This window comes from Muscardinus avellanarius (genome assembly GCF_963383645.1).
Source record: "Muscardinus avellanarius genome assembly, chromosome: X".
Taxonomy (NCBI): domain Eukaryota; kingdom Metazoa; phylum Chordata; class Mammalia; order Rodentia; family Gliridae; genus Muscardinus; species Muscardinus avellanarius.
Window position 1 is genome coordinate 23,735,382 of NC_137792.1, and position 26,312 is coordinate 23,761,693.

At 33.2% G+C, this 26,312-nt stretch overlaps 1 protein-coding gene across 1 annotated transcript in view; it reads left to right on the forward strand.

The window, feature by feature from the left end:
• IL1RAPL1 (interleukin 1 receptor accessory protein like 1) overlaps positions 1–26,312 on the forward strand; it is a gene marked incomplete at both ends in the record, with an annotated part of 1,089,212 nt that overhangs the window by 1,041,520 nt on the left and 21,380 nt on the right. The window contains 2 exons of the mRNA XM_080718753.1: positions 931–1,063; positions 3,567–3,712. Coding sequence (XP_080574879.1) covers positions 931–1,063; positions 3,567–3,712 — 279 coding nt within the window. The remainder of the gene's footprint in view (positions 1–930; positions 1,064–3,566; positions 3,713–26,312) is intronic.

Here is a 26,312-nt window from a genome sequence, read left to right on the forward strand (position 1 = left end):
TGGCGGAGGCCTGTATAAACCAGGGGTTTGTAAAGTGGCATAGACTGTCCGGAAATAAACCATAAATGTCTTAGTTATGGACTTTCACTTACCTTATTAAGTAATCGACCAACCCGTACTCACCAGTTGTATTGAGGCAAGAAACTCTTAGGCAAACTTTCTCAATTAGCTGTAGCCATTAACTGTGGGAATATTACCAAGCAGTCCTGATAATTTTATGATCTTAAGGTGCAAGGAAGTAGGTTCCTAAGAAAGCCTCAAACTGAACTTGTTAGTAAATATCTCTCAAAACTGTGCTTAGGAGTGTTTCTATAATATATGAATTGCTGATTTTACCTCTGATGAAAATCTCAAATATTTATTACCATGAATTTATTGTTTTAATGTACTCTGTTGATCTAGGCATATGTTAAAATGTTTATTCCCTATGAAGAAAAACATTTTTTTCTAATAGCAGTTTATTGTTTACTTTCCCAGCCAAAGATTGTGTTCTTTCTCTATTTCGCATATTCAAGATTGGGAATCATTTTCCCTCTGCCCTATAAAATCTTATAATTGTCAATATTATATGCCCTCTGATATCATGCTTTGAGAAGGACATATCACCTCTGTAGTATTTGTCCCAGTAATTCACAGCCTAAATGTAATAGTGAGAAAACACCAGACAAACATAATTGGAAGAACAGTCTATAAAATAACTGACAGGTCTTCTTGTAAATCTTATAAGTAACTCCCATTCCATTAAACAAGCCATAATGTAAAAAGCACACATCCTGTAAATTTGACAAAGGTAGAAAATACCTGAAAATTATTCTTTTAGAAAGATGTTTGATTAAATCAATGAAATGATCAAAATGTTACCTGCCAGTTTGCCTAAAATAAATATGTACCCATAGTCTTATAACACGTTTCTATTATTTCTCTCTTCAGGTGACTCAGCTAATCTAACCTGCAGAGCTTTCTTTGGGTACAGTGGAGATGTCAGTCCTTTAATTTATTGGATGAAAGGAGAGAAGTTTATTGAAGATCTGGATGAAAACAGAGTTTGGGAAAGTGATATCAGGTAAAATATTTTTTCTTTTAAATTGTACATTCAAATTATCATTTACTCTGTGAATGAAAAGTGAACTAATACAAAATTAATTTTTCCTTTTGGTTTTTCTATTAACAAGATAACATAGTCTAATATTCAAAGCACTGATAAGAGACTGACTATGGAACTGAAAAATATGAATGCCATTTACAAATAATTTAAGAGAGATTTAAATAGAAGTGTTTCATTAAAGAATATACTGGATGTTAAGATTAAAATACCATTAAAATAGGAAACATAGATGCCTATTCTATCTTTGGGGGAAATCTGTGTGCTTTCTTTTTTTTTGCAAGAGCTTATTTTTTAATTTTCAGGAGGAAACATTAACAAAGCATTTAGAAAACTCAAACACAATTCATCATTTCCTTTTATGTTTTTACATATTTAAGCTACTATGTAGACTATAAAGTACTTGTAGTGAGGAAAGATATACAAACCATTTTAATAATCTTTCTTAGTCTGACTCTAAATTCTAAATATTTACAGAATTGAAATGATACCAAGAAGCTGGGCATGGTGGCACAATCTTAATCCCAGTACTTGGGAGGCTGAGTTAGGAGGATTGCAGGTTCAGGGATAGCCTCAGCAAATAGTGAGACTCTCATTAACCTAGAGAGACTCTGTTTCACAATACAAAAATTTAAAAGGGCTGGGGGTATAATTTGGAGGTAGAATACCCCTGGATTCAATATCCAGTGCCCCCCCCACACACACACACGATAACTCGAGGATAAAGATTAAAAATACCATCTGTTTTGAAGGCTTAATAATATTTAAGTCTATTTTTCAATGTATTTATATATGTATTCACTTACTTTTAAGTGTCAAGATACTTTATGTTGACTAAAACTACACTTGGACACACTTAGGTTAATTATAATGTAAATAAGAACATTCATAATAATAACTAAATTATAACCAAATAAAACTTATGATCATTTCTAAGCATTCTCCCATCTACAGCCTGCATCTTCTGGGTATATCTGAGCAATTCAACCATGATTCCCCTTTTTAAATATCAACACTTTTTAAACATCAGAAGTATGATATAAGATGTTTTTCAATAAAAATAAAAACATAAAACTTTCACATAATATTTTATTGGGATGTTCTTTCTTACAACAAATAAATAAGACTATATGACTCTAGAGGTTCCAGTTGGATTCTGGAATGTCTGGATGGACAATTATCCAATATGTACTAAAAATGTTCCTCTGCCATTTTTTATATGTGAAACTCCACTTTTATCTCTTTATCCATACTCTTTGAAATAGTAAAAGTAAGAACGGATTATAAACTTCCTAGCTTGTACCTTCTCTGGTTTTGTGTATCATCAGGGAATATTTTGGAAGAGTATTTTTTAAATTCTACATTAGAAAATGCTACACACAGATGAGTTGTCAAAGAGATGGGAGAGTGGTGGTAGAAAATTGAGAGCAGGTGAAGAGAACCCTAGTTTGAAAAAGTTTAGTTCGCTCTCAGAGATTGATAAAATCTGACAGTATATTTGGTGAGTAATCACCATTTATTTTAAATTTTGGAGTTAAGTATTTACCAGAACTTTTAGTCTATAAATTTATAATTTATATTTCTTTTAAAATAGACAACTGCCTTGTACCTTTAACAAAAGTCAGGCTGGAGCTTTCAATGAAATGTCAAAATAGCTCAGAAAATTTTTCTATCTTTCTTTTTAAAAACCAATCTTCTATATATAATTAGGCATCCAACATAAGACTATAATTTTTGTCTCACTCTTATATCATGTTTCTTCTTTAAGCAATTTGTAAACTTTTTTCAAGGTCTCTCTCACCTATTATGACAATATGATTGTCCTGCTAAAAGTGATAATTAACTGCAACTTTATTAGCATCTAGAAAGACAAGCTTCCTCATTAGAAGTGAAGAAGTGTATAATATAATTTAATTTATTTTTTCTGGTACCAGGTTGGAACCCAGGTGTATTGTATCTTGGAGCTACACCCCCAGACCTATTGTTTAGCCTTTTTAATTTTTTTTTATTTTTATTGGCGCATTGTATTCATACATCTTAATGGGATGCAGATGGTGGAGACATACATGCACACATCACACAATTGTCCCTTATCCCATTCCCAACCAATGCCCTCCCCCTCCCTCCTTCTCATGTTTGGCTTAGTGACTTACTTTGATATGTTTGTCAATGTACATCATGGACATTAGAGAAGTGTCTCACTGAGTTACAAAGAGCCTCCCTAAGTAGATGAGGCTGTCCACAAACTGCCATCTTCTAGTCTCTGCCTCCTGAATGCTGGGACTACAAGCCTGTGCCACCACAACTGGATATAATTTAATTAGTATATCATAGATCCATAGTCAAATTTGAAGCACAGATTCTCTAGGTATTTTCGTACCAGATTCAGATTCATCTATATTTCTTTCTTTTTCATATATATGTATAGGGGGGATTTTTTGTTTTGTTTTGCTTTATGTTTTAGAATTCTTAAGGAGCATCTTGGGGAACAAGAAGTTTCTATCTCATTAATTGTGGACTCTGTGGAAGAAGGTGACTTGGGAAATTATTCCTGTTATGTTGAAAATGGAAATGGACGTCGACATGCCAGTATGCTCCTTCATAAACGGGGTGAGTGTTACTTTCCACACGTGAGTGATAAACTGAACATACATTGGGAAGAAAATTATTGGGAACCAGAAAAACCAAATTTGTTTTTTCTCCACAAACTTATCCTAAATGAAATAATCAAATTAGCACTAGTATCATTAAAATTGACAATGCTGTGAGATACATGACTAGCTCAGGCAGTAGAATAAAGTTTGAAGTCTTTATACTGTTTTAATATAAAATGTAGAGCTTTGAGAAAGGTATTTATCTTTCATAAGTGTCATTTTATATTAAAAATAAGGAAAATAATAGCATCAACTCACGCGTGTGCATGTGTGTGTGTGTATATATTACTAGAGATTGAACACAGGAACATTCTACTTATAAGCTATAGCCCCAGCCCTATTTTTATTTTTTATTTTGAAATAAGATCTGTCTAGGTTGATGAGAATCTTTCTACTTGCTGAGGCTGTCCTTGAAACTGTGATCCTCCTGTTTCAGCCTCCCAAGGACTAGGATTATAAGCATGAGCTAGCATGCCTGGCTTAGTGTGTATTAAAGATAAAAGAGGACAATCAATTTGAAGGGCTTGATGTAGAAACTTCACTCATAAAATATTTAATTAAATGCTATTTATCATTCTTAGGAATATACATTAGATTATTAAAAATAAATATTTTAAGACAAATATTGTTTATTTTTGGAAAGTTGTTTCTTTCCTTTAAGAACTGTGCATGGCGAATTCTTAGTGCAATAATTCTTGACATTTTTCTACCTTGTAATACTTTTAAATATGTAACATCCTCCCAATAATTTATTATAAGGAAGATATATTGTGGTTGAGTGCAATTTCTGCCACAGCATCTCTGACTCCACAGCAGCCCCATCACCTTATACACAGGATTAAATATATATAAATGTATATTGATTATATGAAATTAGAGCCAATTGTAAAATGTTAGCCACACCTTTGAATTAGTGAAGTTTTATATGCACATTACAAGAGAAAAATACATTTTTTTCTACATTATGCTAAGTGAAAACTTTCTAGTCTTTGGAATAAGTACACTTGATGTTCTCTTACTCAGCAAATTTACAATGATTTTAATTTCAAAATCCATGTTTAATCCTATACTCCTTGAGGTTTGAAAAGAAAGAGAACATTGAAGATGCTTCTTCCTACTTTGTTAGGGAATACAGTCTCTTTGAATAATGTTACTGAAAAACTATTAAAACAGACATCTCTGTTGTCGAGGTGACTATGGTATTAAAATAATCTTTTCTTTTTGGATGTGAGTAAAAGGGAAAGGTAAGCAGTACACAGCAATGATTCTATAGCTGAACATATAGCTAGTCAATGAAGGAATATGACTAGAAATATATATATATATATATATATATATATATATATATATAGTAGAACAGAAAGACCTTCTCAATGTTTCAGGCAACTTAATATAAAATTTACCTACTCATTCTTCTATCATATCTTTTCAAGTGGTCTACCAACTTCTTCTGGATCACATTTCCTCTCAAGGAAGATCATTTTATCTTTGGTAAAAACCTAATTCTACACTTTAAATCACTTCCAAGACAGCCCTTCAAATGTTTGATGACAGTCACCATGACCCTCCTAGACCTTTATTTCTTCATTTTTTTGTGGATGAAATCCTTTTAATATTCTTGTCACTCTCTTGAACATACACTAATTAATTAATTTAAATTATTCCTTAAGAGCTGAAGTAGTGGAGGGAAGTTATAGAACACATATAAAATCTGTTGATTTGAAGCTGGGCGTGGTGGTGCACACTTGTAATCCCAGCATTTGGGAGGCTGAGACAGGAGGATTGTGGTTTGCAGACAGCCTCAGCTACTTAGTGAGGCCCTCCGCAACTCAGTGAGAGTCTGTTTCAGAATAAAAAATAAGAAATAGGGCAGGAAGTGAAGCTCAGAGGTCAAATGCCCCTGGGTTTCATCCTCAGACCCGCAAAAAAAATAATCTGTTCATTTGAACAACATACATTTATTTCCATTTAGGGCAAAGTAGAGGTGAAACTTAAGTAGCAATAATAAGGAGAGAAGAAGTAAAATGAAAAGAATTTTATCTAAGGGTAAAGCTATTAAAAGTCGGTTTTTGCAGACAGGCACCTAGCCAGTAGGGGTCAAACACCTCCAGGTTATTTTTAGCATGTTTAGCCTAAGGTTATGCTGCCCAAAGCTACAAAAGCTTCCAGTTCTAGAAAAATAAATGTCTGAGAAATCAAGACAATTGTAGAAAAAAAATTTCCAGTAAAATCTGATTCTCTAAACATAAAAAAATTTGTGATCAATTTTAGAATACGTTTTAATACATAGATCTTCCACTATGTTTTTCAAATTTGTATTTATATCAGAAACATTCTTTTTCTTATTAAAATAAAAGCATCAAGAAGCTAAAAAGAGTCCTTGAATCTTATGTACTTTAAAAGTCCCTCTTCAAATAAGTGTGTGCCTTCCTTTTAAGGGAGCTGGAACAAATGAGTCATCAATTTATAAAGACAGTAACGGATGAAATCTCCTGCTCTTCAAGGGCTTATTTTCATGTGAAATGATCTGCCCATCTTGCAAAATAAGAAAAGCCTTTGGTCAACATATGACATAATTTAGAGATCAATCCTGCAAGGTTCAAAAGACAAGACACGGCATATATGAGCCAATAGGTCTAGAGTCCCTGAGAAAGTAAAATTTCTTCATACTAGCAACTCTAAAGGTATCAGATGAGTTGCAACGTAGCTCAGAAGACTAATGCTCAAAGAAACAACTGAAAGCTGTCACTAGTATTCATGTATTTTTGTCATTTACTCATTTCCTTAACTTATAGACCATCAAATAGTCTTTTATAAAACATCCTCCTTTCCAAAACATCTCTGAAGAGATATAACACTTCTTGACACAGAACCTGTATAAAACACACTACCATTTCTTCTGACAGGTAGACTTTCTAGGACATACCTTTGCCAAATTATCTAAGCAATTTCCCTCCGCTGTTACTTTTTATTCCAGAGTATTGATCTAATTGTATGATTTCAGAGCATTTCACTGGGTGGTATGGATTCTTTGAGACACAACTTCCATCTACCAAATGAGTCTGAATCTGAGCTAGGATGGATCCTTTGTTAAGTTTTTATCTTAATTTTATGAAATCCAGCTGAAAAATCTACCAGATTTGACCAGAGAAAAACCTTGTTTGAGAATATCCAAAATCATCAATTCTTATAACCACCAAAGGTTCTTGTGGACAGAATCACATCAGGCATAGAATATAGATATATAGTTACTTACTATAATGATAACAAAATATGCAGTGACAGAGAGATGAGGATGAAGGCAAAAGTTCATGGGGCCCTATTTCTTTATGACTTCTACCTCTTACTCTACCTTTTACTCCTCACTCTCACCAGGAGATTCTATTCAGTCCTCTTTGCTAGTCCCATACCTGACAAGCTTGAGAGTTAAATCCTGGCTTCAAAAGGAATAACAGTAAGAGAGTTATACATTAATTACTGGGATATTTCTCTTTCTTGCCATTGCCCATACTTGATCCAATTTGGTATCTGATTCTTTCACCCAGATGCCTTTGCTTGGGTTTCTAATTGCTACTATCTGTCTTGACATCTATTTAATACTGGCCTTCTGTTTCTCTCCAAAACACTGGCTTTTTCCACTCCCTTCATTTTGTATCTTTTCCATTTCTCCAATACAAATAATACTCCAGATGGATATTCAGCAGCACTATGCTCTGGCCTTGGGCTTATCCAGGCTTCTATCTATCAGTCAGTACTGAACTCCTTCTTCATTCTCATTGTGTTTCATTCACACTTTCACTCTAGATGACTTCACAGTGTGAACAAACATTTTTACTAACGGGAGCAATACACTTTAATAATTAAGGGTATGGACTCTGTGTTACTGGACCCAGGTCTGACTACTCACTACTAGAAAGTCAATACTTGAGAGAGATGGGAGTTGTTGAAAAGGAAATCAGTTTTATTCGAGGACTGGCACCCTGGAAAATAGAGGTACTGTTGTTCTCAAAGCTCTGACTTAGAAAATGCAAAGATACAAAGGGCTTTTATTGGGAGAGAAAGGAAGAATAAAAGAAGGATGGGCAGAAAAACAGCATGCAGAACTGAGTCTTGGTTATCTTGGGTGTGTGTCTGGGTTTTTGTTGTTTTTTTTTTTTTTCTTGCCAAACTTCTTAATCAATCTTGACCTCCTGGGGCTAGTTCCTGTAGATATTTAAACAAACATACTACTTTTCTGCAAGTGAAATCTCACAGCAATTTACATGCCTGGCGTTAGCTATACACAGAATTAAAGAATAAGAAGGGGCATTAACACATTCTGAAGTTATCTGAAGGTCCCCAGATGTTCTGGATTCTGTAGACTCTAAAGAAAAATTATTTAGTAGTTATCATCTTAATCATTTAGGTTTGGCCTCTCTTTAGGATTCAGAATGCTGGTGGAAGGGAGGGGAAGTAAACATGCAAAGGACCAAGGGAGAGGAATTAGTCTTGCAAAAGACAACTCCCAAAGGAGTGGCCGATATTACAACAGCAGCTAGGCTGGCTGTGCTCAAGATTGAAACTTTCTTCCTAACTGTGCTATCTTTATCAAACTAATCCATCTCTGTGAGCCTCAAATTTCTCTTCTATAAAATGGGAGTAATAAAAAGTCTTATCACATAGAGCAGCTGTGAGGATTAAATGAACTCATATATGTCAATACTTATCATAGTGTCTGACACATACTTAGCACCCAATAAATGTTAACAAGCTATTACAAGATTTCTCTACTCCAACTATGTGATATTCTGGGTAATGAAGGATGCAGAAATTGTGTGTTCCATTAAAAGTTCCCTGAATTCTAATTTATCTTTTATTAAAATGGTCAGTTTTAGCTCCAGCAATTTTATTCCGTCATTTCTGAATTTGAACTTATGTTAGATTTACTTAGATTTAGCTTAGGAGACCTTCATTCATTTCTTTATGCATTTAATGATGACTATTAAGAACAAACTAAGCCGGGTGTGATGGCTCACACTTGTAATCCCAGTACTTGAGAAGCTGAGACAGGAAGATTGCAGGTTCACGGCCAGCCTTAGCTACTTAGTGAGGCCCTCTACAACTTAATGAGACCCTGTTACAAAATAAAGAATAAAAAATAGTGCTGGAGGCATAGTTTGAAGGTAGAATGCCCCTGGGTTCTATCCTCGGTACTGTGTGTGAGAGTGCACGTGCGTGCGCGCGCGTGCATACACAAAGAACAGACTATGTGTCTGGCACTGTGCTAGCCACTCATAAAATTAAATGGATAGGCAATAAGGACCAATATAGTTTGAAATGCCATCCTCTACATTTTAAATTGATTCCAAGTGTTTTTAATATAGAGTTATAATTCCTAGTGAATATTTAATTTTGAAATTTTCACATTAAGGGTGTTCATTAACCATACTACTCTGAATGGTTATGTTTGCTTTACTGAATAGAATAATATTGCAATTCACTCATCACAAAGTAGTTTAGGAAATGGCAAAGTAACTATGTAACTAAGCACTAGTTAATAATAATAAGTATCTGGGTTCTCTCTTTTACCTCTCAAAACTGTTTTAGTTCTTGTGCATACCCTCTTTCTACCTCCAAAGAATGTAATTGATAGAAATTAGACTTGCTCAGTAAACTCCCTAGTTCTAGAAATATCTTTAGCAATGTATTTACTGTGCATATCATTTAAGATGCATTGTTCTAAAGTTGGACGAATTTAGATATTGTGAACTTTTTATCCCTTCTTGTAATGAATCATCTTTGTAATGTACAACCCTAGTCTTGTTTTTATTTGCTTAGGGCATTTGCTTACAATAGAGTTTCAGTAAGATCATTAAACTTTGTAAACCTCTCCTGGATGCTGGCCAATTGATATCCTTGACCACTGATTTCAGAGTATGTTAATCCAAACCTTGCTGAGATATCAAAATATCCTAACTTTCTATAAAAGAGTGTCTCCCTGGAAAGACAATGAACTACTAAAAGCTGAATTGATGCCAATGTATGAGTCACTTTTAGTAAGTCTTAGCTTATGCAGTGCCCAAATATTAGAGAATGTTAGTTATTTTGCTGTAGCGTATCCAAATCATTGCCATTAGGTTTAACAAGTAGTATCAGGACATTTTGCAGTCAAAATTTTTTCTTCTGTCCTGTACTACTTTTCTTGTTTTTGCACCCCTAATTTATTTAAGACAACTAAATAGGTGGCATCAACTCCATATATTTTTATTGGTAACTAATACTAAAGCAAATATATATATGCACACTTGGAGACCATGATAAATGCCTGTAACAGGAATGGTCCAAATTGTTTGATAAAAAATATTGTACCTTTGAATTTCTTGAGAAAGGACATTCCAACAAAGCTCTTTGTCACAAAACTAACAGGTATTAAAATTAACTTTTTTAGTTGATGATTTCCTTAAGCATAGAATACAAAATTTAAGTGAGATTAGTCCTAAATATTTTTTCCAAAACAATGAAATATTTTTTCAAAGAATTGTTGATCCCTGTTTTTAGTGATTAAATATAGCATGGAAACTTGATAGTTTTACTTTTTAGTCAGTTTGATCACTCATTGTTCCTTCCTGTGAACAGTATCCAAGTGATATATTTGCGGTGAAAGAAAAGAATCACTATATGATAATTAGCTTATTTATCAACTAGTGAATAGCAAAGCAAAACCAATATTGGAGACCATGAATTAATTCTTAGAACCAAGGCCCTTAAATACTTAATCATACATAGTCATAGTCAGTGGGAGTCCTTTATTTGTTTTATTGTTTTACACTTGTTTTTCTAACTAAATATTAGATTCTTGATAGATCTTGTACTGAGCTGGGTGCAGTGATGCACTCCAGTAATTACAGTATTTGGATGAATGAGACAGAAAGATCATCATTTCAAGGCCAAACTCAGCAACCATAGTAAGGCCCTCAGCTACTCTGTGAAACCCTGCTTCAAAATGAAACAAAAAACCTAAATTAATAATAAGGTTTGGGGATATAGCTCAGAGTTAGAATGTCCTTGAATTCAGTCCCTCATATCACAAGAAAAAAATGTGTTCTTGCCTGTCATATTCTTAAATGTTTTCTGAGTAATCTATATTTTGTCTACAGTAAAGTTTCTAAATTTTTTCTTTTCTTACTTTTTTTTTTCTGGTGGTGCTTAGTATTGAACCTAAGGGTATTCCACCTTCAAGCTATACTTATTCGTATTTATTTATTTATTTATTTATTTATTTATTGTGGTACTGGGGATGGAACCCAGGGGCATTCTATCCCCAAGCTACACCTCAGTCCTATTTTTTTTAATTATTTATTTTGAAACAGGGTCTCACTAAATTGCAGAAGGCCTCACTAAGTAGCTGAGGCTGGCTGCAAAGCGTGATCCTCCTGTCTCAGCCTCCCAAATGCTGGGATTACAAGCGTGTGCCACCATGCTCAGCTTTTATTTTTTATTTTTAAGCAGAGTGTTGCTAATCCAATGGCCACACTAAACTGCTGAGGTTAGCCTCCAACCTGTAATTCTCTTGTCTCAGCCTTCCAAGTACTGGGATTACAGGCATCACCACCATGCCTGACTTCAATCTTGTCACTATTAAGATTTTTGAGCCGGGCAATTCTTTGTCATGATGAGGGTTTTTCTGTGTATTGGAGACTGTTTAGGGGCACACCTGACCCTCGCAGACTAGATGACCATAGTACCATCTCTAGTTATTACATCCAAAAATGTCTCCAGACATTGCCAAATGTCTCTGGGGGGAAGGAACAAAGTTTCCCCCAGTCTAGAATCACTATTATATAGTATGGATTGCAGAAACTGCATCCCTTCCTTGAAATGATTTTCTTTTTGAAAACTTTCCAACATTATACCAAATTTGATTCAGAGGTTAACAGGATAAGAGCTTAGGAATGGGGATATAACTCATTGGTAGAGCATTTTTTTCTAGCATACATAAGTCCCTGGGTTCAGTCCCCTGTACCAAATAATAATAATAATAATAAAAAAAAACAGAACAAGTGCTTATACGATAGGAACTGACAAAACTTAGGTTCTTTGGGTTTCCTCTATTAGAGAGTCTGCTAGGAGTCCTGTACTAGTGCTTTACAAACTTTGTAGTACACACAAATCACCTTGGGAGCTTGTTAAAAAGCAATTTGAATTCATTAGTCTGGGGTGGAACTCAATATTTGAATTTCAATCAAGATCCTTATTGAGGCTGCTACTACTGGGTCTCTGGACCACAATTGGCACATCAAGGTCCTTGCCTAGACAGCAGCTCCTAATAAAATTGGTAGTATCTAACAAGAGCAACTAACTCTCTCTGAGCTCACCATTTTCATGAAAAAGGAATGAAAGCAGAGTACAGCCAGTCAGTAGGACTATTTTCAACTAATTGCCTCATTTCTTTACATGGTCAACACCTTTGAACCTATTTAAACATTGGTACATTTCCCTCACACTCTACACATAATGAGGTTACTTGCCTCCCATATGCAATGAAATTGTGGCTTATACAATACATTCACTACTGAGAGAGGTATCCTAGAGGCCACTCTCTTCACATATTAAAATAATTAACCTCTTAAATGAAAAAGGCCCTCATTGTCGGACAAAGTTCCTACATATCCCATTTTTAAAAAATAAAATACACTTGGGAATTTTATAATAATGCATATATGAACTGTATATATATATATATATAGGCTTAAATATATAAAATAATATATATTTTTAAAATATATGTGTATATAAATATATGTATTATATATATAAATTTCAGCCTATTCAAATAGCAATTGTCAATGAGCAACAAGATATAGGGTAAGAAAAAATATGGCTCGTTTCCTGTTTTGAACACTTGAATTTAGCTAAATTTCAATTACGTGTAATAAGAATGAGCATAGTATGGAAACTGAACTCTAGTATATTATAGTTCACCAATACTGCAGCAAAATAGGCAAAAAAGGAATAACACAAGCAGAATAAACTCTTCCTATGTGTGCAATAGTTTAATTCATTTTAACAGGTATCTGTCTAGTGTCTCACAGAAAATGGAAAACACAAACCTAAAGTGAGGGCTGAGGGAATCCACTGGAACTAAATTTTAGAGTTAGAAAGTGACAGGGTGTTCTAGAAATAAAAACAGTTCACTTTCAAACATTTCAGAAAACCCACCAAAATCATCCAGTGCACAAGAGCAAAATCTGACAATGTGTGATTAAAAACCATACACAGGATAGCATTTTGATGGCCATCATCTGTCACCAATTGCTCTCTTTCTTCTTACAACCATCTTCATATTTTCATTATTTTAGATCAAATCTACCTGTTTGTTGATGATGCTTCGTATCCCACTCACTTTGCAGAAAGCTACTTAAAGGCGATAGTTCATATAAGTTGCTAGCATGAAAAGTACCAAGTCATTCCCTTTCAAAAAGTATGTATTGAGTGCCAGTCACAGGTAAAGGGCCTGGTTAAGTATCCCTAGTAATTAAGTCACTACTTCCAGAGGGATGTCTGACACCATCTTGGGGCATGAAAACAACATTGTTGAGGGTAGGGAAATGGTTGTACATTTGTATGGCTGTGAATTCCTACATTTAGCCAAGAATTGTCACAACTGGGTCATAAAATATAAGATACAACTTTTAATAGGCAATTTCTGTATGTCAAACTTTGACAACCAGGTCAGTAAAGTGAGAAATTAGACATGGCACATAAAAAATGCTAACTACTCTCTCAGGTCATATAGCAGGAAAAACTGTGTTGATTTCCAATAGATTACCATGGTAACTTGTATTATATTTTAGTGCTGAGAATTACATTTGCCATCTGTAAGAAATATGTTAGCAATTTGTCTCTACTTTTAGGGCACATGTTCTATATTTAGCATGTGTTCTATGAAAAGTAATATATCGGGAAGTTGAGTTCCCTAAACTAAAAGTGGACAATTAGGTTTTATTTTTAACCAAGAATAAAAATCCTTTGGCATACTTAGGAAAGCCCTTGAAAGTTATTTTAAAAATCATTACCATTAATTGAACTATAATATGAATGAAGATTGATTAAAAAGAAGTATGATGTATGAATATAATGCACCAATAAAAAATTAAAAAAGAAGTATGAACTGTGATGAAAAACTTGACAGTTTCACGAAACTGTTTTTGGTTTTGATTTTTCAGATTAGTGTGATTTATTGCAAATTTCTTTGTTTCATTATTCTTCTATTTTATTATTTTGTTCCTAAGCCCCAGTAGAGGAATCTTCAAAGAACATATTAAACACTGAGTGACTAATAATATATACTAGGCTGTTCATCAGATTTTACATATGTTTAAAGCTTTGAAACATTGTGCTCCATTTTGAAAATCCTGAAGACAAATTAATTGTTGTTGCTGTTCTCTGAGATTTTTCTTATGATTTAAGTTTTGTAAAGTTGCATCAGATCCTTAGTTCCTATAAATGCAAAACAATAAATTACAGTTCCTTATAATAATATGTGACAATAGTACTGACTTGTAATAGTTGCCAAATTCATATAAATTAAAATGAAAGAAGTCATTATCAAAGCCTGAAAGAATGAAATGTAAATTGTCTTGCTTAAATCAGTTTGAAATTCTAATTCTAGTATGTAATATAAAATAAGTACAGCTTGGAAATTCGTTTATACTGTCCCATAGTTCAAGGTAATGACTCACAACTCCTTTGGTGTACTTCTAATTCTCCTGAAATGAGAAAATCTTTCTATATTATTTAAATACCTCAATATTAAAAGTAGCTTAAATGAATACATTAAGGATATCACAATAAAATTCTATTTCATTTCCTTCTTGATAGATTGTGATCAGTGGCAACATAAAAATTCATTTATTTTCAACTTCACTCTTCATATACCAGTTTAGTTAGTTTCTTTATCTTTAAAACAATGCAATTTCCAGGTCTGCTGGTGCATGGCTACCTGGTGGTAACTTGGGGATTGAGACAGAGAAGAAAGAGCAGGTTCAAGGCCAGCCAGCCTCAACAATGTAGTGAGATCCTGTTTCAAAATAAAAACTAAAGTATGCTGATGGTGTAAGTCAGAGGTAGAATGCCACTGGGTTCAATCTCCATTACCAAAACAAACATATAAAAAAATTGAATTAGTCTCAATGAAAGTCAAAATCCACACTTCCAAACCAGATGTTTTAACCTAATTTTCATATGAATATCTGTATAATGTTGCCAAAATTATTAAGAAAGACTCAAGAGTGGCGCTAAAAAATCATGCTATACTTTACTGAACCAGGTATCTTTAAATGATGGTTGGGTAGATATGTAAATAGATAATGAATTAGGCTAAAGTGGTTACCAAGAGGACTTTTAGCAGAACTCATTTTATAGATTACTTTGGACAACTCCTTCCCAAGATATCCAAAGTAAAAGGCAAAATATAAGCTATTTTATAGTGTTAATATTTTAAATAATTGATGACTTGTCTATATTATGGTGGTGCATGCCTGTGATTCTAGTACTTGAAAGGCTGAGACAGGATGATTGCAGGTTTAAGACCAGCCTCAGCAACTTAAGGATATTCTCATCAACCTACCAATATCCTATTTCAAGGCAAAAATAAAAAGGGCTGGAGGAATATCAAAGGTAGAATGCCTCTCGTTCAATCCTTAGTACCACAAAAAAGAAAAGAAAAAGAAGAAAATACTTTAGAATAATGCACTATTGAAATAAACAATAGTTATCTTAGACTTATATGATTTTTTTTTGTACTAGGGATTGAACTCATGGTCATTCTACCTCTGAGTTAGACCCCAATCGTTGTTTGCTTTTTCATTTTAAAACAGGATTTCAATAAGTTGTGAGAGCCTCACCAAGTTGCTGAGGCTGGCCTTTACCATGTAATTCTCTTGTGTCTGCCTACAAAATACTAGAATTATAAGCATGGGCCACCATGCCTGGCTAGGGTGGCATGATTTCTCTGGCCATCAATTTATTTTTATCATCCTTATTCCATTTTAATTTTTTTACAATAAGCATAGCCTATAGATTCATAAAAGTAAAACTATTTTGCTACAGTCACTAAGTTTTTTTTGCAATTTTAAATTTTTTATTGGTGCATTGTAGTTATACATCTTAATGGAGTATAAGATGGTAGAGGCACTTGCACACATCACTCATTTAGCCCTTCCCCAATATTTTTAAATGTTTACAGGAAAATCATCATTAATTTCTTTGCTATAAAATCAAGTTATTTTTACTTTCTTGTAGTTGTTGTTATTTTGTTTGTTTGTTTGTTTGTTTGGTGCTAGTGATTGACCCAAGAGGCATTCTAACTCTGAGCCATGGTCCCTGCCATATTTTTTTTAATTTGGAAACAGAGTCTCATTAAATTGTTGAAGATTCAAACCTGTGATCCTCCCTCCTCAGTTTCCCAAGTACAGGAATTACATATATGTGCTTCCACACACAATTATTTGCACATTTTTTGGTACTGAACCCAGAAGCATTCTACCTCTGAACTATACCTCCTACCCTACTTTATTTTATTTTTTAATTCTGAAACTAGGTCTCACTAAATTGCTGAGACTGCCCTCAAACTTGAAATCCTCCTGTCTCAGCCTCCCATGTACTGGGATTATAGGCATGCACCACCATGTCCTGCTATTTGCACATTTTAAAGGTATACTGAAATATATTTGCTTTAATGTACATGATTGCTCCCATTCTCTATCTATCTTAGAAAACATTACATTTGGAGGACACCTTTACTTCTACATAGTTTCTGCAAACTAATTCTAATTTTCATGTGTTATAAACAATATAAACAGAAAGATGATAAGATAATGTCCTATTATTTGTGAACCAGGGTTGTGTTTTTACTCTTTTGGTAAAAGAGAATTCATTATAGAGAACAGGCCCTTCATGTATCCCAACTATAGAAGCCACTAAACTATATGAGCCAATAAATTTGTTCTCATCTTTGTCATGGTTTAAGGAGCTCTTTCTTCCTCCCTTAGGAAAAAATAACAAGTAGTGGATTGTGCTACCAGTAGTCCCCAAAACTTGCACATTTCACCATTGATTTTTAGTAAGACAAATATTTTTTAAAAGTTTAATAAATTCTTGCATATATCTCTTTACAAAAGGAGAAAGCAAGAATTTTTTTTACCATTTTCCTCAGCATGTTTCTGTATTCAGGAAACAGGGTTATCAAAAACATTCAATGGCTAAAAGAAAGGAGTAGAGAGAGAGGGAAAAATCTCATTAAGTGATGTGTGAATGTATGTCACTGTCACTTTGAACTATATTATAATGTGAGACTATACTACACAAATAAAAGTACATAAAACATTCAAGAGAGAAAAATAGATTTTTCTACTACTCCCATTGGGCAAAATTAAATACCATATGGTCTTGCTATTGTTTTTGCCTTAATAGTCTCTAACTCTGGAATAACCAAGATTTTGAATGAAACTTATCTCAAGAGAGAAACTGTTACCAATGGCTTTTGTCAGACACATTTTATTCTGATGCTTTTGCTAATTAGAAAATATATTAAAACCTGAAGGTAAGAAAATTAATAAAATTCTGAAGTTTATTAATGCTTTCCATTTTATATACTGCAATACAATAACTTTTTACAAGTATTCAAATTTTAATCAATTTATTTCAATCAATTTAATATACTAATAGTCAATTTTTTAGAAGAATTCAGTTTCTGTAGAAAACATGGCTTCTATTGGTTATCTAAGCAATCCAGATGTTCTGGGTTCTTTGGGCAACCCAAAGCATTCCCAGTGGAAGAACAAAGAGTTCAAACAGTGACAACATATCCTCTGGTGGAGGATTGTTTTCAGTATAAACACTCCATCCCTTTAAAAAAGAAGAGTGAAATGGCAATGCCACCTTCATTCTGACAATTTTCTCTCAAGAGATGTTTTGTAACATTCCATCTGTGCCTGTCTATTTGTATGACATGTTAAGAAGGAAATTCCTAGCAGAGGGAAAGCAAATACTTTTTATTCTAAGATATTTTCTTTAGGCATCAGTGAAGTTTGACACCTTGATATACAATATCCCTGTCTTCTAAGCTGGTCACCTGAGGCCCTTTTTGTTCTTTATTATAGCAGTATCTTTCTTCTTTTTCTGATTTCTCCCCCATCATACTTAATCTTATAAGATCTAAAATAAAAGAGCCCCATCTGAGTTTGTTGTATGCCTATATCTTTGTACAAATATATAATGTTATAGTTTTTAGATAGAGATATGTCAACATTGATTTTATAGTCTAAAGGGGAAAGGTTTTCTGCATTAAAGCTCTGTCTGTGTTAGCAACTCCACACTGTACATTTTAAAAATATATACAAATTTTTCCCAAGGGAGAATCCTTGCTCTATTATTCTCTAATTTATGGAAACTGGCTTAGCTGGTACATGAATCTCCCAAAATATTTATCAACAAGGCACATGCTATTTGATTTCAAAAGAAAAAAAAAAGCCTGTGCCACATTCCTATAATCTTAGCACTTGAGAAGCTGAGACAGGAGGATTGCAGGTTCCAGGACAGCCTCAGTAATGTATCAAGACTCTCAACAACCTAGTGAGACCCTGTTTCAAAATAAAATAAAATAAAATAAAATAAAATAAAATAAAATAAAAATGGGGATGGGGCTGTAATGAGGAGGTAGAATTCTCCTGGGTTTAATTCCGAGATAAGGAATTAAAACCACACACACAAAAACAACATGAGTGAGTTGCTTGCCTGTCACATGATTATGATATTTATAGCAGTTCTTAAACCCATATAAGAGGTCTAGCACAGAGACACTTCAGTGCTCAATAAATGTTAGCTGTTATTACTTTGTTATTAAATATCTGCTTACATGTCTGACTCTGCAACTAGAGAGAAGTTCCATTTAGGCAATGAACATTTCCATCACTCAATTAGTAGTCGTTTAATTCCTAAAACTTATTAAACAAAATTAAACAAATAGAAAATGAATTAATGAATGAATGGAAAGAAAAATTTGAGGACTGGGGGTGCAGTTTAGTGGTAGGGTGCTTACCTAGCATCCACAAAGTTCTGGGTTCTATCCCCAGCACCACACACATAAAAAATGTTGAATAACAATATGTAAGATTTGAGAAGTACAAAACTAGTTTCCAAATGCTAAGTGAATATAAACTTTCTTAGTTCTATTCATCTATACAAAACTATGATGTCATTAGATTTATGAATGAAAGATAATTTTAAGTCTATAGTATGATTTTTTTTGGTAGTGGGGGTGGAACCCAGGGGCTTTTCTACCTCCAGGCTATACTCCCAGACCTATTTTTATACTTTATTTGGAAACAGGGTCTCACTAAGTTGCTGAGAGCCTCACTAAGTAGCTGAGGCTGGCTTCAAACCTGTGCGATCCTCCTGTCTCAGCCTCCCAAGCACGGGGATTACAAGTGTGTGCCACCACGCCCGGTTTATAGTATGATTTTAAATCTATACATTTAATATATACTTTTATATTTTCTATATAATGATGTTTTATTGCTGACCTAATGGACTGGATATTAATAATTATACCTCATCATTTCTTGAACCTTATGACACTTTGATTAGAAAACCAGATCACAGAGATATTAGAATCTTATAGTAGAAACATATAAATAACTTTTTATTACAAAATTAAGCATGATCTTAATCATCTAGTCTTTTATTTACTCAAAAAGTAATCACTGAGTAACTATAATGCATTAGATTTTTGTCAAGGCAGTTGGAATTATCAGTAAGAAATAAGAAAGAGACAAAAACAAACAGAACAAAAACAAACTCACCCTATTGGAATTTAAATCCAAGTACAACAAAAACAAAAAATAATAATATATTTAGTAATAAACATATTCCTTATTATGTTAGTGATATAATAATTATAAGATTAAATAAAGAAAAGTACAGCCATTGGTTTGTGGCTTGGAAGGAGTACTCAGTGTACCAATTTGAGATGGTGCTGCATGAACAAAGACACAAGATGTAGAGATGGCCATCCAGAAATCTAGGGGGAAAACATTCCTAATCAGTGGGAACTACCAGAGCAAGGATACTAAGATAAAGTAATTGTTTATAATATAAAACCATAGCTAAAAATTACCTGTTAATATGTAATTTGGAAAGTGATAGAGAAGCAACAGGAAATATATGTCTTAAGCATGCTAAATTACTTTGACTGGGAATGCTTCACTGAAAGTGCAGATCTTAGTCTTCCCTTGCAAGATTGGTAGGGATTTGATATATGGAAGGGAAAGTTTCTGGGTTGGTACAAAATTGGCAAAAACATGTCAAAAGAAGTTCACATGAGTGGAATAGTTTTGACTGGAGGTTAGTTAATTGCTTCAATTGGAGTAAAGGAACGTAAATGCCAATTAAAGAGGTTACAACTTTCTTCCTTAGGAAGTGTAAATCAGCTAACAGTTCCTGAAGAAAATTCCAAAGTGACAATATATTTTAAGAAGATTAAATTGAACACTTTGAACAGATTACATTAAAGTAATTATAAATTTTAATTCAGAAGTAATCAATCCCAAATACACTTTAATTACAATAATATTTGTAACAATGTGATCTTAACATTTGACTTTTTAAAATATTTTTATTTTAGAACAAAAATTGCAAACATTTCCCAAAACTTATAGGAATAATACAGTAGGCTGAGTGCGTTGATGAATACCTGCAGTACTTGGGAGGCTAAGATAGAAGGATCTCCAATTTGAGCCTGACTCAGAAACTTAGCAAGGCTTTTTGGCAATTTAGTGATATCCTGTTTCAAAATTTAAAAAATTAAATGTGGGGCTAGAGGTGTAGTTCTAAGTTAGAATACCCTTGGGTTCAATCTCTAGTACCACAAAAAAAATAATAAATTTCCACATATGTTCTTTATCTATATACAAAATTAATTAATTAAGCTATCTTAAGTCCAGGGTATGTTTTTAGCCCCTTTGTCAAAAAAATTAATTGGCTATAAATATGTGGATTTGTTTCTGAGTCTTTTATTCAGTGCCATTGGTCTACATGTCTGTTTTTATACCAATATCATGCTATTTTTATTACTATGGTTTTGTGGTAAAGTTTAAAGTCAGGTATTGTGATGCCTCTTACATGGTTCTTTTTGTTGAGCACTGCTTTGGCTATTGTGAGTTTTTTGTTACAAATTAATATAAGGACTGATTTTTCTATGTCTGTGAAGAATGACCTTGGTAGTTTAATGGATATTGAATTGAATCTGTGGATCACTTTTGAAGGAATGGCCATTTTGATTATGTTAATTTTGCCTATCCAAGAAAATGGATGTTCTTTCCATCTTCTAAGGTCTTCTTTGATTTCTTTTTTCAATATTTTATAATTTTCCTTGTAGAGTTATTTTACTTCCTTGGTTAGGTTTATTAAGTATTCTTTGTGGGATATCATGATTTCTGGATTTCTTTTTCGTGGACATATGGTTGACATACAGGAAAGCTTCTGATTTATTTATTTATTTTTTGATGGTACTGGGGGTGGAACCCAGAGGCTTTCTACCTTCGAGCTATACTCCCAGACTGATTTTATATTTTATTTGGAAACAGGGTCTCACTATGTTGCCGAGAGCCTCACTTAGTAGCTGAGGCTGGCTTTGAACCTGTGCGATCCTCCTGTCTCAGCCTCCCAAGCACGGGGACTACAAGTGTGCACCACCACGCCTGGCAAACTTCTGATTTTTTTAAGATTTATTTTGTATCCAGACACTTTGCTGAAATTGTCGATAAATTCAATGAGCCTTTTGGTCGAGTTTGGTCTTCTAAGTATAATATCATATCATCTGCAAATACAGATAATTTTAGTTCGTCTTTTCCTATTTGTACTCATTTGGTTTTATTTTCTTGTCTTATTGCTCTGGCTAGAATCTCAAATATTAATAAAAAGGAGTGGTGATAGTGGAAAGCATTGTCCTGTTCATATTTTTAGGGGGAACTCTTGAAGATTTACCCATTTAATATGATGTTGGCTGTGGGCCTATTGTATATTGCCTTTATAATGTTGAGGTACGTTCCTTCTATTATGATTCTCTGGAGTGCTTTTTGTATAAATGTGTGTTGGACTTTGTCAAATGCTTCTTCAGCATCTATTGAAATGATCATGTGATTTTTGTCTTTAATTCTGTTTATGTGGTGAATTCCATGGAATTTTATTTATAAAATTTTATAACTTTATATAAGTTTATAGTGTATAACTTACTTTGCATGGGTTTGAATAAGCATTGCTAGTATTTTGTTTATCAGTTTTGCATCTAAATTCATCAATGATACAGGCCTGTAGTTTTTTTCTTGAGCTGTATTTATTTGGTTTTGTTATTAATGTGGTATTGGCTACATAGAATATATTTGAAAGAGTTGCATTACTTTCATGGAATAGATTGAGGAATATTGGGATTAACTCTTCTATAAAGGTTTTATAAAATTCACTTGTGAAACCATCTGGTCCTGGGTTTTCTTTGATGGTAGGTTTGTTATTGCTGCTTCAATCTTTGATTACTATTACTCATTTTAATTTTTCTGTATCTTCTTGATTCAATTTAGAAAGGTTGTATGTGTTTAGAAATTTGTCAGTTTCTTCTAGGTTTTCCATTTTGTTGGAGTATAGGTTTTCAAAGTAGTTTCTTATAATTCTCTGGATTTCCATTTTGTCAGTAGTAATAACACCTTTTCCTCCCCCTGTTTTGGTGATTTGGGTTGATTCTTTCTTTTGGTTAGTCTGGCTACTGGTTTATCTATCTTGTTTATTTATTTTTTCAATCAATCAGCTTTTGGTGTGTGTGTGTGTGTGTGTGTGTGTGTGTGTGTGTGTGTAATAGGTTCAATTGCTTTATGGTGATCTTTGGGTCTAAGACATCTTTACTGACCTATTGTCTAGAAGATCAGTATAGGGGTGTGAGAGGACTATTAATGTCTCCCAATATTATTGTATTGGGATTTATGTGTGGCTTAATATCATGAAGAGTTTGTTTTATGAAAATGGTTGTGCCTATATTTGGGGAATAAATGTTGACTATCTTAATATCCTCTTGTGGGTTTTTCCTTTAACCTCTAAGGATCTTCTTTGTCTCTTCTGATAAGTTTAGCCTTGAAGTATAATTTGTCTGAAATCATAGATGCTACTCCTGCTTTTCTTTGAGTTCCATTAGCATAAATTACTTTGCTCCAGACCTTCATGTTTAGTTTATAAGTATTTTTACTTAAAAAGTATGTTTCTTGCAGGTAGAAAATAGATGTATTAAGGTTTTTAATCCATTGTGCCACCTTATGTCTTTTTATTGTAGAGTTGAGACCATTTATATTCATTGTGATTATTGATAGATGATTTTTAATTCTGAAAATTTTGAGTTTTAACCTATGTTTAAAGTAGTGTTTTTTCTTTGCTTATTTGTTTGTTTGATAGAAATTGTTTCTCTGATTCTGGCATTTATTATTTATTTCTACTTTGTAATTAATCTCTTTGAGTATTTTCTCTAGTACTGGTTTGGAAGATATAAATTCTTTCAACTTCTGTTTGTTGTGGAAGATTTTTACTTCCCCATCCAATTTGAAAGATATTTTTGTTGGGTAGGAAATTGGGGACTGCAAATTTTCTGAGTTTGAAGTATGCTGCTCCAGGTTCTCCTGGCTTTCAGGACTTGGTTTGGGAAGTCTGGAGTGATTTTTATTGGTTTGCCTCTGAAGGTCACTTGGTCCTTACTTTCATTGCCTTTAAGATCCTCTCTTTGGCCTCTATGTTCGTCAATTTGATTATTATGTGATGTAGTAGGCCTTTTCTCAAACACCCTGAACAGGAATCAGAAAGAAGCTCTGAAGGAAGTGAAGGATGCAATTATTGAAGTGAAGACATCAATACAAACTGTAAACAGACTAGACCACATGAAAAATAGAATCTCACTCTTAGACGATAACCATTTCATAATTTGGTCATTTCATATAGTATATAATTTAGGAAAAAAACCTTTGAGACATGAATTGGACTTAGAAGAGATGTGGGCCAATATTACAAGACCCAACATAAGAGAAATAGGCATAGAAGAGTAAATATAAGGTAAAACCAAAATAATCAATAATCTTTTCAGAGGAGTAATATAAGAAAGTTTTCCAAACATAGAAAAAGGGGTTGAAACACAGGTACAGAAAATAGAGCCCCCAATAGACAAGATTTCATTTCATTTTTAATAGTTGTCCATTTTAGGTTGACCTGAGAATTGTTCATTTTTCAAATGTTTATGTGTTCCTGGCTGGATCACTGCATAAGTAACATTCTTTATAATACGCCAAGGGGAAAATGATGTCAATTTATCCCACTACTAATTGTGTTAACTTTAATCACTTCTGTAAGATGGAGTTCACTTTCACCTCAATGGATAAATAATCAGTAGGGGAGTATTTTGGAGACAGTGCGTATATTCTGCCTCTCCAATCTTTCACTCAATAATTTAACATCAATTGATAATTCTTCCCTAAATTGCTTGTTATTATAATGGCTGAAAAATGATCACTTACAACTCTATCATTTCTTTTGTATTTACTTGCTAGAATTCTGCTTTTAGGAGTTATATTTTCTTTTATATTTGTTTGTTTATAATTAATATGAACTCATGAGTTAATACTTTACTCAATTACTGTCATTATTCATTATAATTCATCTTTTAAAAATCCCACTTATGAATGGTCCTAACTTTAATTAGAAAAAGCTAGGTTAAAACCCCTCTCATCTAATTGGGAAGAGAAAAACCACATTTCAATCCAAATGGGTAGAGAATAGTACTTTTTTTCCTCCAGTCTTTCAATTTATTTTTTTTTGTTTTTGTTTTTAATGGTTCATTAACATGTAACAATTAAGTTCCTAGGGCTTCTGAGACCTTAGTGAAAACTAGGCTTCAATGATGGGTCATAGACAATGACCATATTTGTATACTTGATTGGCAGTAAATAAAAGTTAATTTGATGCTTTGGCAAAAAAAGAAGAAAAAAACAACTCTTTCCAAAATGGCAAACTCTACTACATTGAATGTAATCTTTTGTTCAAATGTTTGGTTATACAGATCAAGCTGCTCCATTCAGGAGCTATTTTCATTCTTATTATATTTTTATGTACCTCACCTTGCTCCAAAAATGACTGATACAAAAGCACAACCACTATCTTATATACCAGTTTATACCTTTCTAAACATTTTCTTACTATTATGTGAATAGCAGTTCAGTTTCTTAATCTGCTATCCCCAAAATATATATAACTGCTTCATTTAGAAGCAGTTGTATTATAGCTGATGTATTGTAGAACTGAGTTGAATATCTTTGTAGGCTGAGCATAATTATCTTTCTGCCAAGAACAAATAAGTTATACTGCTCCAGAGAAATAAATATGCATATGAATTTATGTGGATGGATAAATCCTTATAAACTTTAGCTCTTTATAACACAATGAGAGAAGAAAAATGTACTCGGTGAGGCTAATGAATAAACTGAGATCATTATAGTGTCTATCATGCATTTCCCCCACCAACTTGCATTTTACTGCATATAAATCAGGACAGAAAATTTCAAGGAAATTTTTATAAATAATGAACCAATCTTAGAATGAACTATATAGGAAGAAGCTACCTAAAATCTTCATTTATGCTTTAGAAAAGATTATATACGCACATCTGTGTATGTACAAAAATCAAATAGAAATACAAAATCAAAACTTCAAATGAGTTAAAAAATATAACTTTTATTTATTTGTTTAAAATCTTTACTTCTTCAAAGATTTCTAGCAGAAAAAGTTTGTAAAGAAGAACACCAGATACAGGCCAATAAAAAACAGGATCTCAAACTATGCTAGGTAATTGCAGCAAGATTAGTGTAAACCAAATACATTTATTATTTGCAATGTAATCCAATATACTGAGAGATGGCATGCGCTTTATTTTAATTAGCTGTTTCTTTTAAAAGGTTGCTTGCTCCAACTGTCTTGATAAGAAAAAAATTGTAGTCATTGCTCAAAATGCTTGTAGCAAATCTAGTTTTAAATTGAAGCAATTTATTCCGAAAGCAGTCTACTACTGCAGCAATAATCAATGTGTTTTCCCTCAGCCCATACTGGAGTTTTCCAAGGACTATTGTTAATTGCCTGTAACTAAATGACTGCCGGTGCCCTTAAATGTAACTCTTTGGCACTTGTTCATTTGTTGTGTTTAACCAAATGCCAGCTTCCCTTAGGTTTTGCCTAGTGATTTTGCTTTACAATTTTCAATATTCAGTCTCAGTCCCTTAAAGGGGGTAGAGTTTATCATTTTAACAAAATAACACAAAGGCTAAACAGATTTTAAAAGGTCTGCACTTTCTCTTTTCATCCTCAGATGTTGAATTGTGCTGAAATGGAATCTTTTTATTTTTTTAAATGCTGCCACTACAGGCAACTTGAACTAGAGCTGAAAAGCAGATCCCATTTCAAAAAGAAAATGACATTTGCTGGGGCAACAACCTTCACATTCA